General features: G+C 36.8%; 2 protein-coding genes across 3 annotated transcripts; one reads left to right on the top strand and one right to left on the bottom strand.

The window, feature by feature from the left end:
• Positions 1-3,308: 3,308 nt before the first annotated feature.
• LOC149718550 (uncharacterized) lies at positions 3,309-7,101 on the bottom strand. 2 transcript variants are annotated; one of them, XM_089849323.1, is made up of 6 exons: positions 6,255-7,101; positions 6,018-6,182; positions 5,786-5,954; positions 5,421-5,638; positions 4,740-5,047; positions 3,309-4,681 (listed from the first exon to the last, which is right to left on the bottom strand). In XM_089849323.1, exons 1-6 carry the CDS (start codon positions 6,339-6,341, stop codon positions 4,471-4,473), a joined length of 1,158 nt encoding a protein of 385 aa, XP_089705449.1. In that variant the 5' UTR covers positions 6,342-7,101; the 3' UTR covers positions 3,309-4,470. The 2 variants fall into 2 exon arrangements, with proteins under 2 accessions (XP_089705449.1, XP_089705456.1); XM_089849330.1 differs by having other exon boundaries at positions 6,018-6,151; positions 6,255-6,342.
• A 7,227-nt stretch (positions 7,102-14,328) lies between these two features.
• LOC149718549 (uncharacterized) lies at positions 14,329-15,496 on the top strand. Its single transcript, XM_089843931.1, has 2 exons — positions 14,329-14,767; positions 14,836-15,496. Exons 1-2 carry the CDS (start codon positions 14,759-14,761, stop codon positions 15,199-15,201), a joined length of 375 nt encoding a protein of 124 aa, XP_089700057.1. The 5' UTR covers positions 14,329-14,758; the 3' UTR covers positions 15,202-15,496.
• The last annotated feature ends 668 nt before the right edge of the window (positions 15,497-16,164 follow it).

Here is a 16,164-nt window from a genome sequence, read left to right as displayed (position 1 = left end):
TCTTACATCACAGGGTCGTCGGGCCGACTAGTCGAATGGCACCCCACTTTCCAACGACTGGTGCATATTGGGTCATTGTTGAATGTTACTAAAGATTAACCGATGCCGAAACCGATAAGTTTTACTGGAATTGATACCTATTTTAACCTTTTTTAAATTCAGCGATATAACCGACTATTTTTCTAAATGAAACCGATTATCGATTGATTTTTACCGATAAATCGGTTGATAATTAATTAATTAACCTCGAAACTCTTAATCGTTAAAAATCGGTTAGTGCCTATCACTAAATATTACAAAAGCAAAATTACATAATTCCTGCGCAAAGTCAGCGCAAAATAAAAAGCCTCGTTTTTGAGCGTCGGTCAAATCTATAAGCGATAATAATTCAACATTGCGCACTCACCTTCGAAAGGTTTGGATCGGAAATACTCTGCAGAGACCACGCCGAGCTTGGGTAACCGTTTCTGTAGTCTGAAGCAACCCGTTGTAAATTCGTGTTGTTTTCATGTAACGCCTAAAACCCAGATAGTGTGTTCTATATTGTTTCTATTGATTTGAGGATAATAACTGTTAACAACCGCAACAGGCAACATTAGAAGGAATCGAGGTTTACATTGAACACTACAGGTTTTCTACGAGAATTTACACCCCATCCTAGGTTGGATTATATCATTATTTTAAAATTGGAAAACTTGGAAAATTTCCATTTTAACACATTACTGGGAAGTGAAATATTCAGATAGCCTTATTGGTATATGGTAATATAATATTACGTCTCCGAGTCAAGCGTGACATTATCTCCCCATTTATATTCTCTTAATATTCAAAGTTTTATTGCTATTTAATGTCACGCTACTGCCGTTTAAATTGTAAATAAGAACTATAATCAGGAATAATAAAAAGGTCTATTAACTTGCACATGCAGTTATCAATACTTAATAATAATTATACAATAATGAAATTTGCTTTATTTAATTATTTAAGAAAAACCTCTCAACTCGGAGAGGTTTATATTGGTTTCCCAACTTGCATGAATAATGATATGGTATTTTTGGAATGCTGGATATTCGTTGGAACCGCGGGAAACTAGGTGATATTTAAAAAAAGTTGATTATAATAATTTAATTGTGAGAATTTAAATTTATGTTTATCAAGAAAAACATGAATGTCTGTAGATTTGTAAAGCGCGCACACCGGATTACCATAATGGCGCTGCCTTTCCAATCTTAACTTGACTATACGCCCAGTGGGAGTTTTGAAAAACAGTAGGCTTAAAAGATCTGAGTATGCAAATTCCATATCTGTATTTGAAATATTGTTCATTTTAAAAAAAAATCCATTTCGTTCAACGCCATTTTGAGGGTGCATTTTAATCATAACGTGAGAAAAAATACATCAATTTTTTAAAACGTGAAGTCTCTCAAATTTTTAAGCGATAGTAATTTAATAAAATTATATGACAAATTACTATTTCTTTTCTCCTTTGAGTATCGTTAATATTTAGGATTTGAAAAGGCAAATTCTAATTATATTTGAATTGAAATACCCATCATTTAAAAAAATTTAACTTTGAAGGGAAGTCTCTCAAATTTTTAAGCTATAATAATTGACAGAAACTTAAGACAACTCACTACTCTCCTTTGAGTATCGTTTTAGCATAAAGTCTGTCAAGTCTCGTACCGAACAGAGTTGGGTAATGGTGTCAAAAATATCGTTAACTGCTACCACACACTCCCGCTAATGTTTCTGTTGCCAGGGTAACTGAAATGAAAATTATGAATAATGCATTTTTCTAATCAATATTTTAGTTAAAAATAAAGACCAGACTAGAGGAGTTTCATATGGAAATATTTAGCATGAAAGAGAAGACGTTTTATGCTTGAACTTTTACTCTTTCTAAGGCTGAATTCTGCCACAAACAGGCTCGCGTTACATACCATTTAAATGCCAATACGTTTGGTCTGTTTTCTAACTAAGTATATTCAACTGGAGACAATTATTTATGATATGGCTTTAATTACCAAGCGGTTTCAAGCGTTTCTTACAAAACTTTTAGAAAGAAATTCGATATCACCAATCCGGAACTTTCTTCACTCGCGTGTTCGTATTAAATGTTTTAGCAAAAGGCACCCGGTGTTGAGTATTTAAAGATACTTTTACTTTAAATGAGCGTTTTTATTACATTTTCTGAGGGTAAATTCAAAGCAAAACAACAAAACAGCCCAAATAGTCTACCGTTATTTCTAAACAATGGTGTTCCAAAAAGAGTGGTGGGATAGAAGTGCGGGGGTTCTACGGGTGATTTTGAGTCAAATGTGTAATTTCTATGACGTTTTGCCTGAGGATCACCATTTACAAGTTATAGCATTTTCCACTAGGGTGATCCGAACGCTCCTGGACCACTCCGAAAGAAAAAAAATCGTCCTTCATAGGGGAAAAAACGAGCGGCTTCCATAGTCCCAGCCGCTCCCCCCGGTTTGCACCCGGATTGATCTAAGACTCTCCCCCCCCCCGGTTTGCGCGCGTATTGATCAAAGACTCTCCCTCCCGGTTTGCACCCGGATTTATCCAAGACTCTCCCTCCCGGTTTGCACCCGGATTTATCCAAGACTCTCCCTCCCGGTTTGCACCCGGATTGATCCAAGACTCCACCCCCGGTTTGCACCCGGATTGATCCAAGACTCCCCCCCCCCGGTTTGCACCCGGATTGATCCAAGACTCTTCCCCCCGGATTGATCCAAGACTCTTCCCCCCGGATTGATCCAAGACTCTCCTCTCGGATTGATCCAAGACTCCCACCCCCGGTTTGTACCCGTATTGATCCAAGACGCTCCGACGCGAGAGACGGATTGACAAAAATCTGATGAGCTTAAAAAACCAGCTCTGAAAAACTGTCGCCTTTCATTATAGCATCTCTTCCGAGCAAGAACGATGACGCAACATGAAAGTACGGAGTGATCTCGGGCGACCCTAATGGAATACGCTATTGGGATTGAGTGTTCTACGGATGACTGCTTAAATTAAATTCGAATACAATCGAGTTTTCCACTGTTCGCAGACTCATTTTGTCAAAAGAGCGCGCGAGGATTAACGCGATTCTTTCGAAATGCGAAATTTACTTCTTGTTCAAGGATCTTTTTAAATATTCATCCATGCTTTTGCGATGGGTCTCTTCGCTGTTAATATCCCTCGATCCTAACAAGAAATAAAGGTGCATTTTCATCAAGAAAATCAATTTTAATTCCGGGACACTGATTAAGTTTCGCTTCAATATCGAATGTTTATAAACTCACTACCTACCTATACCTGGTTGAAAATAAATAAGATTTCAGATCTTGGTTGGAAAAGAAAAGGTATTCAGATAATGGTTGAAAATAAAAAAGATTTCAGATCTTGTTTTAAAAAATGTATTTCAGAACTTGTTTTAAAAAAAGTATTTCAGATCTTGTTTTTAAAAAAGTATTTCAGATCTTGTTTTAAAAAAAGTATTTCAGATCTTGTTTTAAAAAAAGTATTTCAGGTCTTGTTTTAAAAAAAGTATTTCAGATCTTGTTTTAAAAAAAGTATTTCAGATCTTGTTTAAAAAAAAGTATTTCAGATATTGTTTTAAAAAGAGTATTTCTGATATTGGTTGAAATTATAAGGGATTACAGATCTTGGTTTAAAAAAAGTATTTCAGATCTTGTTTTAAAAAATATTTCAGATCTTGTTTTAAAATAAGTATTTCAGATATTGGTTGAAATTATAAAGGATTACAGATCTTGTTTTAAAAAAAGGATTTCAGATCATGGTTGAAAATAAAAATGTCATATAGCAAAAAAGAGTCTGCCCTACTTTCCAACGACTGGTACAAATTTGGTCTAGTGGCTAGCCTATGCGACGTCGTAATGTCCTATCCGCCAAACAGTCTGCCGACAACTTTTCGTTGAACGAAAACACACCTTTGTCCTTCACTTAACTGTCATGCTGGCCAATGGAAATTGTATTAGTTAACCGATTCCATATGCAAGCAAAAGGTGTTATTGGCCGAAGGTTAACCTTGTGGTCTACGTTCAAATGCCATTATAAAATCAATTGGGCCGTCTTTGATTCACAGATTTGCCTACTAAGTTTTTTCCAAAATACTGCGCCCCGACTTATTTAACAGCTTGCGGCCAACTCTTTTACTACCTTTATAATAGCATGCGATATACCTTTTGTAATAAGAATATTATTTCTTGTTTTAGCCTATCGCTCTGCTGAAGGTAAACAACGCACTCACTATACAATGCTGCTCGAATCCCAATCGCTCAACAATAATTTCTCATTGATTTTATAATCCTGACTGACACGAAGTTTATTTGCAATCATGGGCACGCATTAAATGAATCGGACGGCCAATCGTCGGCAGACCTAAGATACTAAAGTCGGCTAATGAAACAATTTGCTTGCATAAAATAACCTATAGGCCTATTTCATTTTCATTGTTTAAGCATATTGGTTGAAGATTATTTCGGTTATAACAACGGGAACTGTAGCGGACAACAGTGTGAGCAATAAAAAGAATGGGACGCTGACGGTACTTAGGTCCAAGGCCTCCACGCTTTTTAATGGTCTCTTCCAAGTGATTCGTTCAAGAGAGTAAAGCAATTGAAAGTCCTGATATTTGAAAACTTGCATTTCGAATAACGGTGACACGCTACAATAGAACCTTCGTTAAGGCTATGTTAATTATTTAAGATAAAATTCATTCCGACCTCAGTTGGATGTTTTTTTGGATTTGCTGACTTTCTCTCATCCAAGAGGTGTTGAAAATGAAGTGTGTGTATTCACAAGAAACACTGTCTTGCGAAAAGTGAAGGCCTCCTTTGTTCAGAAAGAACTCTTTTAAATTGGGAGAGTTTATCACATCATGCAGTAAGGGCTCCTGCATAATGATGGCTTTCTTTCCAGAAAAAACAGGAATGTAGGAATCAATATTCTTTCCTTCCGAAGTCACGATCCAAAACATGTTCTTCCGATCGAGATTGTCTAGCCATTCCTTAACGACTGGGTCATGTTTTAACTATAAATACGCAACAGTTACGTTAGACAGGGATAGATTTAATTTTTAAGAAGGAATGGAGAACGGTTAATATTTACTTCAGTCCGACTCATAGCCTAGTAAAGAGTACCTCCCTCCAACACGTAACGAAAAGTTTAAATTATCTTATTGGTTCACATAAACTACGTTTTGATGACGTTGCTGACGGGGACGGTGAAAAATACGTAATTATTTTTTAACTTTGTCGCTATGACCTGCCTCTTCTTTCATACCCCCCCCCCTTCCCCAGGTTAGGCGCGCCCAGATTACTCTGTTCTCCATTCCTACTTAAAAAAACAAATCTATCCCTGGTTATGAAAAATTGAGAACCAGATTCGAAAAAGGCTATAGCTACCAAATTTTCAACATATCCGACTTCTGTAGTACCCTGGATCATGATTGGTTGAATTCCCGATTTGATCAATTCCGAGAGGGAGTCGATGCGATTGTAACTTTCAGTCGTGAACTCCGTGCGCATGAAACAACCCAAGAAAAAGAGAATGAAAGTCGCTCCGATCATCCACGACGCAGTGAGGATACGACAAGTAATGTACGGGAAAACGAAGGGAATCTCTACAGAAGTTAATTATACAGTTAGCTTGAATGTCTGGTTAAAGCCCCAGCCATCTTTTGAAATGAAGGGAGCACAATCCCTCGTACGAAACGGGCTCAAGTTTAGGTGAATTGTTTTCAAACATTAGTTAGCATTCAACTGCTTACGTTCGGAGCACAAGAGGGACGCGTTATCCCAGACATTTTCCAGCGTTTCTCGGGCCAATTTTTTGACGGCTTTTCTGGTGCCCAACGATTTGTATTTGTTGGTAACTATGGAGTGAATAACGAGCAAAAGCGACAAAATAACCAAGCTTGACACCATTAAAATCTGCACCTAATAAAACCAAGAGTATTGTTAAATGACCTGGTTAGAATCTTGCTATTAAGCATTGTTTACTTCAGTGTCCATATTCAAGAAGGACCAGGAAGTGGATGTGACTGTCAGTTGGGGATGGGACACGATAACCGTTTTGAACGTTCGAAAGGGCAGTGACGGAGTGAAACGGTCCATTCGACCTTCGAAGAATGAGCCTAGCATGTCATAAAAGATAACATGCGCTTTCTAAATTCAATGTAAAGGTTTATCATTTCTACAAAGAACTTTGGAACTGAATATAATTTTTATATAACTTACGCGAAAGAAATAAGTGGAAGTGTCCAAGTTATTGTGAAAGTCAAGGACATTAACTTTATGCTCCCTTATATTCACCCTAAAAGTCATAAGATAGTAACATAATTTTTCAGTCCTTAAGCTAGCTGATATTCCTGAGAATTTGTTCACATTCAAAAGAACAGCCGCGCTTAAGGACGTCAATATTTACTGTGGACAGAAAAAAGTTTATTTTTTCGAGGGATCCGACATTCCCCAAAAAAGATATGGGATTTCGTGATTTCTTCTTCGATTTCGTGATATCCCCGAAAATGTTTTGTTTGGTTACGCGATTTCGCCAAAGATTTAGTGATTTATTCTTGATTTCGCGATTTCTCAAAAATATTTCAGAATTTTCTCTTTAATTTCTTAATTACGTGATTTCCTCAGAGATTTCGTGCTTTGTGTGAAACATTTCGCGAGAATCGCACGGAATTTCGTGTAAATGTCTGAACCCAGGATGTTTTTTTCTACTTGGAATCTTTATCAGGCAATTTTCTGGTCCTTGTTTGAATTAAAGGGATGGAGGTTGAAACCGTCACACGTGACATTACGCATAATGTATTTGAATTTGGAAACCACGTGACATTGACGTAGCAGTGAGTCAGTGACTCCTACGACCTAAGATGGCCGAACCACAATGTAAGCAAGTTCCGTTCCCTTTGCGTGTTCTAAAGAAGCAGACCAAGGGCCGACTATTTTGTATAGCCAATGAAACGCGAGGAAGGAAGAGCGGGCGGTTTAATAAAGTTTTTAGCCTTTCCTTCAATCAGACATTAATATGGGGTGTATGGCCTTTTATAGATTCCAAGTTGAATCGATCGGTGAATTCCTGGTGTGGAGGTGTGCGAATAGCGGTTTTTGACTCGGATTCGAATACCATTTAAAAATCAGAAGCCCATTTATAAAAGAATCATTTACAAAGGATAATTCAATTATATCTCCGTGAATGATTAATTGTTAGTGGCACGATTTATTATTAATATATATATATTATTATTATTAATATATATTGGTATATATTCGGTGTGATCTGTATGATTAAAATGCAAAGTAATCACTAATTCATTTTGATTAATACTTTCGCACACCCATTTGTTTGAACGAGCCAGCGAGGGTAATTGTGCCAAGACAATTTTTTCTAGCTCGTTCCAATTAATAGTTGATTGGAATTCAATTAATGAAATTTACTTCAAGTTGAAGATTCGTTCCAAATATTCCACAATGAACATCATCTGTTCAGTTAATTTTTTGTAAAACCAGTAGTCCTGACATTTAAAAGTGAAAGTGTAATTGTGACGAAGAAAAGCGATTCAATTGTGGCTAGAACAGTACCAGCTAATTTTGATAATCTCACCTTTATTGTCATAAAGTTTACGGAAGTTCCATTGGCGTACCTACAATAATTTACTAATTTTAGATTTGAAATCCACTAATATTACGATTTGAAAGTTCCACCTGTTTCTGAAATATCGGTCATTTCCATTCAGCGCCATTTTGGTATACACTATGAAAAATTAGATTTTCGTGCTCATTAAATGTCCTTAACCCAATACAAACTCTGATTCTTCCGCCTATACAACTAGTTTAACCTAGCATAAGCCTGTCTTTCAGGAGAATAACCTAGCATAAGACTATATTTTTGCAGCATTTACCAAAGAATAAACCTAGCAAAAGCCTATCTTTCAAGATCTAATACAGCATGAGCCCACCAGGATCTACCTTAGAATAACCTAGCATAAGCGTATCTTTCAGGATCAACCATAGAATAACCTTGCATAAGTCTCTATTTTTGCAGCATTTACCAAAGAATAAACCTAGCAAAAGCCTATCTTTCAAGATCTAATACAGCATAACCCTACCAGGATCTACCATAGAATAACCTAGCATAAGCGTATCTTTCAGGATCAACCATAGAATAACCTTGCATAAGTCTATATTTTTGCAGCATTTACCAAAGAATACACCTAGCAAAAGCCTATCTTTCAAGATGTAATACAGCATAAGCCTACCAGGATCTACCATAGGATAACCTAGCATAAGCATATCTTTCAGGATCTACCATAGAATAACCTAGCATAAGCATATCTTTCAGGATCTACCATAGAATAACCTAGCATAAGCATATCTTTCAGGATCTACCATAGAATAAGCCTAAAATACCATAAGCCTATCTTTTTCAGCATTTACAAAAGAATAAACCTAGCATAAGCCTATCTTTCAAGATCGATCATAGAATAACCTAGCATAAGTCTACCAGGTTCTACCATTGAATAACCTAGCGCAAGCCTATCTTTGTCAGGCTCTACTATTGCATAAGCGTAAGATTTAGACACGTGTAGTCATCCTTCTGCCACCAGGTGGCGCAACAACCGACAACATGCATCACCAAGGACGCATGTTCCCGCCAAGAAATCCACCACCAGGTGGCTCAACAATTCAAATTTCCCGCCAACACCATCACGTGACGTCATCAATCCCCCCATCCCCCAACCCCAGAGATGTCGGTATAACACCAAAAATTTTACCCCCCCCCCTTTGAAAGGGGGGAAGGAAGAGGGTAAAATAATTTTGTTACCCAACATTTGAAGAGTTTCCCTCGCAAATGTTAACATTAGAAAAACAGGGTTTTTTCATAGTACCATTTACACTTTCTAAGAATGACTATTATAGTTAGCCCGTATTGCGTACCATTTAACACGGTTTCTTATCACACAAGTCCACGGTGACAAACTTACTTTCATGCCTTAATAACTGGATTGAATCTCTCGATAACGGCAAACGTGTCGATATAATTTACCTAGACGTCTCAAAGGCATTCGATACAGTTCCTCATAATCGCCTTTTGGCCAAACTAAAAATGTATGGGATTAATAATAACCTATTGGTCTGGCTATCGGCCTTTCTCTCGGATCGTATTCAGCGGGTACGTGTCGAACATACTTTAAGTGACCCCCTACCAGTTCGAAGTGGAGTTCCCCAGGGCAGTGTCCTTGGCCCTTTACTATTTTTAGTTTATATCAACGACATCCCTCAGGCCTTAAAATCACATTGCAGTCTCTACGCAGATGACCTAAAGTTGTATCGATCTATTTCCTCTTTTAACGATGTGCAACACTTACAATCAGACTTACTTAACCTTGACTTGTGGTCGCGCCTTAATGGTCTCAAATTCAATGAACTTAAAACTGTTCTACTTAGTGTCACTAATGGTCCGGTAAGAATGAGTGACCCATCCCCCTACTTCCTCTCAGGCGTTAACATTAAACGGGTAGTGGAGCATCGCGACCTCGGGGTAATTATCACGCCCAACCTAAATTTCCATAACCACGTTACCTCATTATGCAAACGAGCCAACTCCTTAATTGCGGTGATCCGTGCTAAACTTCCGGGGTTAAACTTGAGCAGCTACACCTTCCTATACAACACTTTCATCCGCCCCATACTGGAGTCCGCCTCATGTATATGGAACCCGTACCTCATCCAAGATATCACTCTCCTTGACAATGTTCAAGCGAGAGCGTCCAAACTCCCGTTTCAACTTCGCGATTTACAACGGTCTGACCGCCTATCGGCTTTAAAGTGGCCCAATTTACAAACTCGCAGATTATACCTCGACCTTGTGGTCTTATACAAAATATTGCAACAACCAGACCAATCTTATTTCGCCTCAATGAAATCAACCATCACGCGTGGGAATACCCTGAAACTGCATCTCCCACACTCAAAACGTAACTCTGTCAAATTCTCATTCTTTCGTCGTGTCATCACTCCCTGGAACAAGCTGCCCCAAGAGATCGCTTCCGCTCCATCGCTGGCGATCTTTAAACGGAAGCTCCGACTCCACCTGATCTAACTACAAAAAACTGGCTATATGGCACCAAGCCCTAGCCTTGTCCCGGACCCAGAGCAAAAAAAAAAAAAAAAAAAAAACATCATAACGCTCGGTCAATAATAGTTACAATTCCAAATACTGAGGGAAAATAAGTCGGAAGATATAGGAGAGGTAGAGATGTGAAATTATCCTAATTTTTAAAAAATGGTAATTTACCGGGTAAATTACCAAAAACTTACCGGTAAATTACCGATTAAAATTTTGGAATAACAAAAATTACCGTAATTCATGGTATTTTATACGTTCACAGGCTTAATATCGCGGTAATTTACGTAACTTACCGGTAAATTACCATTTTAAAATTCCGGTAAGATATAAATCGGTAAGTTACCGACTCATATCTCTAAGGAGAGGAAATTTTGGTTTTTATAACTTGTTTTTCAATTATTTCGAAATTTTACCTATAACGTAAGATATAACAAAGAGCAAAAACGGATTTATGTATGTATAGTAGTACATAAATCCTTTTTTGCAAAGAGACATTATGTCCCCTCAAACCCAAAAATTAAAGAAAAATAATAATAATAATAATCTAGGCTTTGTCTCTATGAAGGGATTTCCACACAAGCCTGTGGTTTGTTTACAGGTGGGTCCCTTTACATTGCATAGAGTGGTGGTGGCTAGCCCCTATGCCACAGCTAACCTACAGCGCCCTATACTAACTATTACCGTTAACCTCTGCAAGTTTGGGTGGAAAGGAGAAACCGGGTTAGACCGCGGAGGAAAACTCCTTTTAACAAGCTGGGAGAGAACTTGCAAACTCTACGCAGAAGGATATGTTCCCAGATTTTCACCAGGTGTCACAGTCCGGGATCGAACCCGGGATCCTCTTGCTGCGAGGCGAAAGCGCTGACCGCTACGCCACCCCAAAGAAAAATCGCGCTGTATAAGTTGATATTCATATATGCTATAGCTATTAGTTAAGTGACGATTGATTGCACCGGAATTATACTTAACCGATGTCGATACGGATAAGTTTCACTGGAATCGACACCTATTTTTATCGATTATTTAAATTAGACGAGATAACCGACTGTTTTACTAAATGAAACCAATTATCGATCGTATTTTACATAATAAACCGAATTTTACCAATAAATCGGTTGATAATAGGCAAATTAACCTAGAACCAATTAATCCGTAAAAATTGATAATTAAACCTCGAACAGATATATCGTTTAAAGTACCATACAGTCACAGACACCGAAATCATATCGCTTTGTGCCCATCATTAAATATTAGTATTACCAAATAAAAATTACAGAATTTATGCGTAAAGTCAGCGCAAAATAAAAAGCTAGTTTCTTGAGCGTCTCTCAAATCTATAAGCGATAGTAATTCAACAATACGCACTCACCTTTCAAAGGTTCGAATCGGGTATTTTCAAAAAACCACGCCGACTTTTGGAAATGAGTTACTAAACCCAACTGAACTGCTACAATTGTGAACAACTCCCGTTACGAGCAGTAAACCGTTTCTGGGGCATGAAGCAAGTTGTTTTAAATTCGTGTAGTTTTCATGTAACGCCTAAAACCCAGATAGTGTGTTCTATATTGTTTCTATTGATTAGAGGATAATAACTGAAAACAACGGCAGCATGCAACAGTAGAAGGAATCGAAGTTCAAGTTGAACGCTGCAGGTGTTTCTACGAGCATTTAAACCCCATCCGAGGTTGGATTATATCATTATTTTAAAATTGGAAAACTTGACAAATTTCCATTTTTAACGCATTACTGGGAAGTGAAATATTCAGATAGCCTTATTAGTATACAAATTGCAAACACCAAAATATAACATCTCCGAGTCAAGTGTGATATTATCTCCCCATTTATATTCTCTTAATATTCAAAGTTTTATTGCTATTTAATGATAGCTACTGCCGTTTAAATTATAAATAAGAACTATATTCAGGAATAATAAATAAATTGAGAAGACCAAAACATAACATCTCCGACAAAAGGCGATATTATCTCCCCATTTATATTCCCTTAATATATAATATAAAAGTTTTACTGCTAATGATATGTTACTGCCATTTAAATTATAAATAAGAACTACAGTATAATCACGGGTTATAAAATGGTCTACTAACTTACACACCGATATCATTACTTATTAATAACTATACTAAAACGAGTTTTGCTTCACGAACCACAATCCTTAAAAAACTTTACTTATACACAATCCTTGGCCTGGCAAGAACTCTTTTTCTAACCCACAAAGTCCAGAAATTAGAAATTAATTTAGGTATTGCAATTTAAAATTTAGTTTAACAAAAAATTAAAATAAAGTAGGAAATGGATAAATAGCGCCGGAAATTCTACAGAAACTGATATTTACCAGAAGATTCTAATAATTTAATTGTGATAATTTAAATTTATGTTTATCAAGAAAAACAGTACAGGCCTTAAAGATTTGAATATGCAAATTCTATACCTGTATTTGAAATACCGATTATTTCAAAGAAATTCCATTTCGTTCAGTGCCATTTTGGGGGTCAATTTTAACCATAACGAGAAAGAAAAAAAATACAACAATCTTTAAAACGTGATGTCTCTTAAATTTTTATGCGACAATAATTTAACAGAAACCAAAGAGAATGGAAAGAGGAGTGGAAGGAATGCCTCAACTTGTTGCCCCTTTTTCTGGGCAACTTCCGCTAAGCAAAATTAAACGGGCCGGAAGCTCTCATGTACCAATTTAGGAGCAACATCATTATTTGCGCTTGTAGAGCGGGGGACCTGCCACTCCTTGGGGTTTATAGTCTCTATGCAGAAACTTTACTACTCTACTTTGAGTATCGTTTTGACATAAGGTATGTCAAGTCTCGCACCGAACAGAGTTGGGTAATTTGTCTGAAATATCATTTTAACTGCTATTGTTGTTAACCACACAATCACGCTAATGTTTCAGTTGCCAGGGTAACTGGAATGAAATTGATGAATAATGAATTTATCTAATCAATATTTTAGTTAAAAATAAAGAACAGACTAAAGGAGTTGGATATGGAGATATTTAGCACATTTACGATTGAATTTTTACTCTTTCTAAGACTGAATTCTGCTACAAACAGACTCGCGTTACATACCACCGTAAGTTCGTAATATATATTACATAAGTTTGTCACTGGTCACTGAGAGCCTGTCATGATGTGCCGCTGTCAAAGTCTTAGTACAGGCTAAGTAAGAAGATGTACTGCAAAACTGAGTGTAGTCAACTCATGCGTCAGTAAGTCTCTAGCATTACGAAGTATAGGAAGTGTCATACTTATGGAACATATCTTATAAACTTTTGATTCCATTTAAAAGCCAATACGTTTGGTTGGTTTTCTAACAAAATTAATTCAACTCAAGGCAATTATTTTATTTATACAGATAATGGCTTTAATTAATAAGCTGTTCACTTTGAGAAGAAAATTCGATATCACCAATCCGGAACTTTCACCGCTCGCGTGTTTGTGTTTAAATGTTTCAGCAAAAGGCACCCGGAGTTGAATATTTAAAGTTAATGTTTCTTTTAATGAGCGTTTCGATTACATTTCGTGGCGCCAACATTTCTGAGGGTTAATTCAAAGCATAACAATAGTAGTTAAACCCTGTAATTTAAGAGAAAAGTAAACAACCACGCCCCCAAAGTAAACAAGTGTCGTGTTAGCGAGCCCACCTCCCCGGGGTAGGTATTTCTTTCTCGACTATAAAACCTTCACTCTTTCACCATTTTGACTCAGTATTCTTCAAATCTCTTAATTATCCTTCTGCGTAGAGTTTGCAAGTTCTCTCCCCGCTTGTTAAAGGAGTTTTCCTCCGCGGTCTAACCCTGTTTCTCCTTTCCATCAAAACTTGCAGAGGCTAACGGTAATAGTTAGTATAGGGCGCTGTAGGTTAGCTGTGGCATAGGGACTAGCCACCACCCCTCTATGCATTGTAAAGAGACCCACCTGTAAATAAGCCCCAGGCTTAGTGTGGAAATCCCTTCGTAGACAAATCTTAGATTATTACTATTATTATTATTTAACCATGGCACCGTCTATCGATGATGATGCTAATTGGTTTACTTACAAGTTAGAAATACCACCAGGTGATTATGAGTGCAAAAGAACGAAAAAAGGTCATACGGTTAAATATTCTTTACATAAAAAACTCTAATTGATATCCTTCGCGAGAAAATAAAACCCAAATATAGAGATTCATTGCAAATGAAGGTGGATCGCCATCCGAATGTCGTTGGTCGAAAATCGGAAGAAAGGTTTCTTTATACACCCGGATGTGCAAGTAAGAATCCCGGAAGGACCTCTCTCTCTCTAGTGCTAGAGTTTCGAGAGAAAAATTTCGTCTCGGGTCGGTACGTTTCCCGTTTCCCCTTATCACGTCACGCCAAAACCTTATCCATATATACAAGGATAATTATATCGAAATAAGGTCCAGAAAAAAGGATTTCAAAGGCGTAAATCTACAAAGAACGGAAGTGTAGACGATGAAGTTGACCGTCCGATTAATGCACCCAAAACTGTCGATGACGAACTCAAAGCGATTGATATTAATGTAATACCAATTAGAAATAGATGTCTTAGAGAAAAAGATGTAGCTCTTAACGATGCAAAAGGTGAGGAAGATCTATCTGATGATCATCCCTCTAATGATCAACCAGCTAAAGAGGGTGATATGTTTAAGGATGAATTACTTGACGATCAGCCTATGATGGATTCCAGTGACGACGATTTGCCTAATGATCAATCCATCAAGCCAAAGATTAATCAATTGACGCATATCATACCCGCGGGTGTTTATCACGATATCGAAGATATTTTAAGAGCTATGAAAAAAACGATTCCCGATGCTTATTGTGAAAAATTACGATTTTTTGTTAATGAAGACCAAACCGTTACTATCTGGTGCGACAAAGGGTATAGCCTGGCTTTTCCCACTGGTTTTCCGGGTCTTGGTTTAATGTTAGGCTTCGCGAAGAGTCAACTCGGGGTTCAGCTCAATACCAGCTTTTATACACCATTTTTTCATGCTCCATTTTCGGTATTATGAAATTTGATTTCATAAAATGGTTACCATAAATTTAAGAACAGAGATTAGGCAATAGAGAGAATTACCGTCATAATTACTTGAAATACCATGTCAAGGTAAATTGCGGAATATATGTCAAGGAGAAAATTCTTGCATAAATTTATGCCATGATGAAATACCATGTCAAAGAAGTACAAAAAAAATTTCAAGAAAAAATGAATGCGTAATTCTATACCATGATAAATTTTCGTGTCTAAAATTGAGTAATTATGTTGAAAAATTAAACACGAGATGTGAAAATCATTTTAAAATTATTAAGCAAGAAATGCTAAGATTTTTAAGATAATATACAGATGAATATAAATTGAAAAACGCTACACCCATTTGAGAAGAGTATATAAACGGAGGAGGAAAAATGGAAAAGTTCATCAAATTTTGAATCCCGATCAAGAAATATCTGGTAAGTTAATGCTTTGTATATCGAGTATTTCTAAGTTAGCTAGTTTTAAACAGTTTAATGGCTTTCCAAGGGCGTATTTTTCAATCAAATTTAATTAAAGTTAGCGTTGGTTTGAGAGGAGAAGATATTGTTCTTTATGCCAAGGTAAAAGAATCTGGCGCTATTTTTGTTATTCCATTGAATGTATGGACAATTTTGATGAGAAACGAAACCCTCATTCTCGCTCTTTATAACGAAAGTAAGGAATATTCGGTTATTTTTTTGCCAACTCATCCAGAATACTTTGAAAAAATGCTTGTAGATTTTAAATTGAAAATAGAAAAAGTTGGAGTTCATCTTAGACATGAAGTTCTTCCTATGTCTCAGAAACACGGTCTTTGGAACCATGTAAAAGACTTCTTCATTGATAGAAAATGTATGGAAGATTTGTTTGGTTTTTGAGAATTAATTAACAATCACATCACGCTGCTTGAATCTCAAAGAGATGAGATAAAAAAGCGTACGAGATAGTTTATAAGAAATTA

This window comes from Phalangium opilio, unplaced genomic scaffold (genome assembly GCF_054372755.1).
Source record: "Phalangium opilio isolate 3A_F unplaced genomic scaffold, DU_Popi_V2 ptg000002l_1, whole genome shotgun sequence".
Lineage (NCBI taxonomy): Eukaryota > Metazoa > Arthropoda > Arachnida > Opiliones > Phalangiidae > Phalangium > Phalangium opilio.
Note: the sequence above shows the minus strand (reverse complement) of the source record. Positions and strands in the feature narration are given on the sequence as shown.

Bases quoted from the DNA above. Each gene is read 5' to 3' on its own strand.
- LOC149718550 (XM_089849323.1), bottom strand. From the start codon at position 6,341: ATGACTTTTAGGGTGAATATAAGGGAGCATAAAGTTAATGTCCTTGAC. The intron at 5,955-6,017 runs GTAAACAATGCT...TGGTTTTATTAG, and splicing joins TCTTGAATATGGACACTGAA to GTGCAGATTTTAATGGTGTC. The intron at 5,048-5,420 runs GTAGCTATAGCC...GCGTATTTATAG, and splicing joins TCGGATATGTTGAAAATTTG to TTAAAACATGACCCAGTCGT.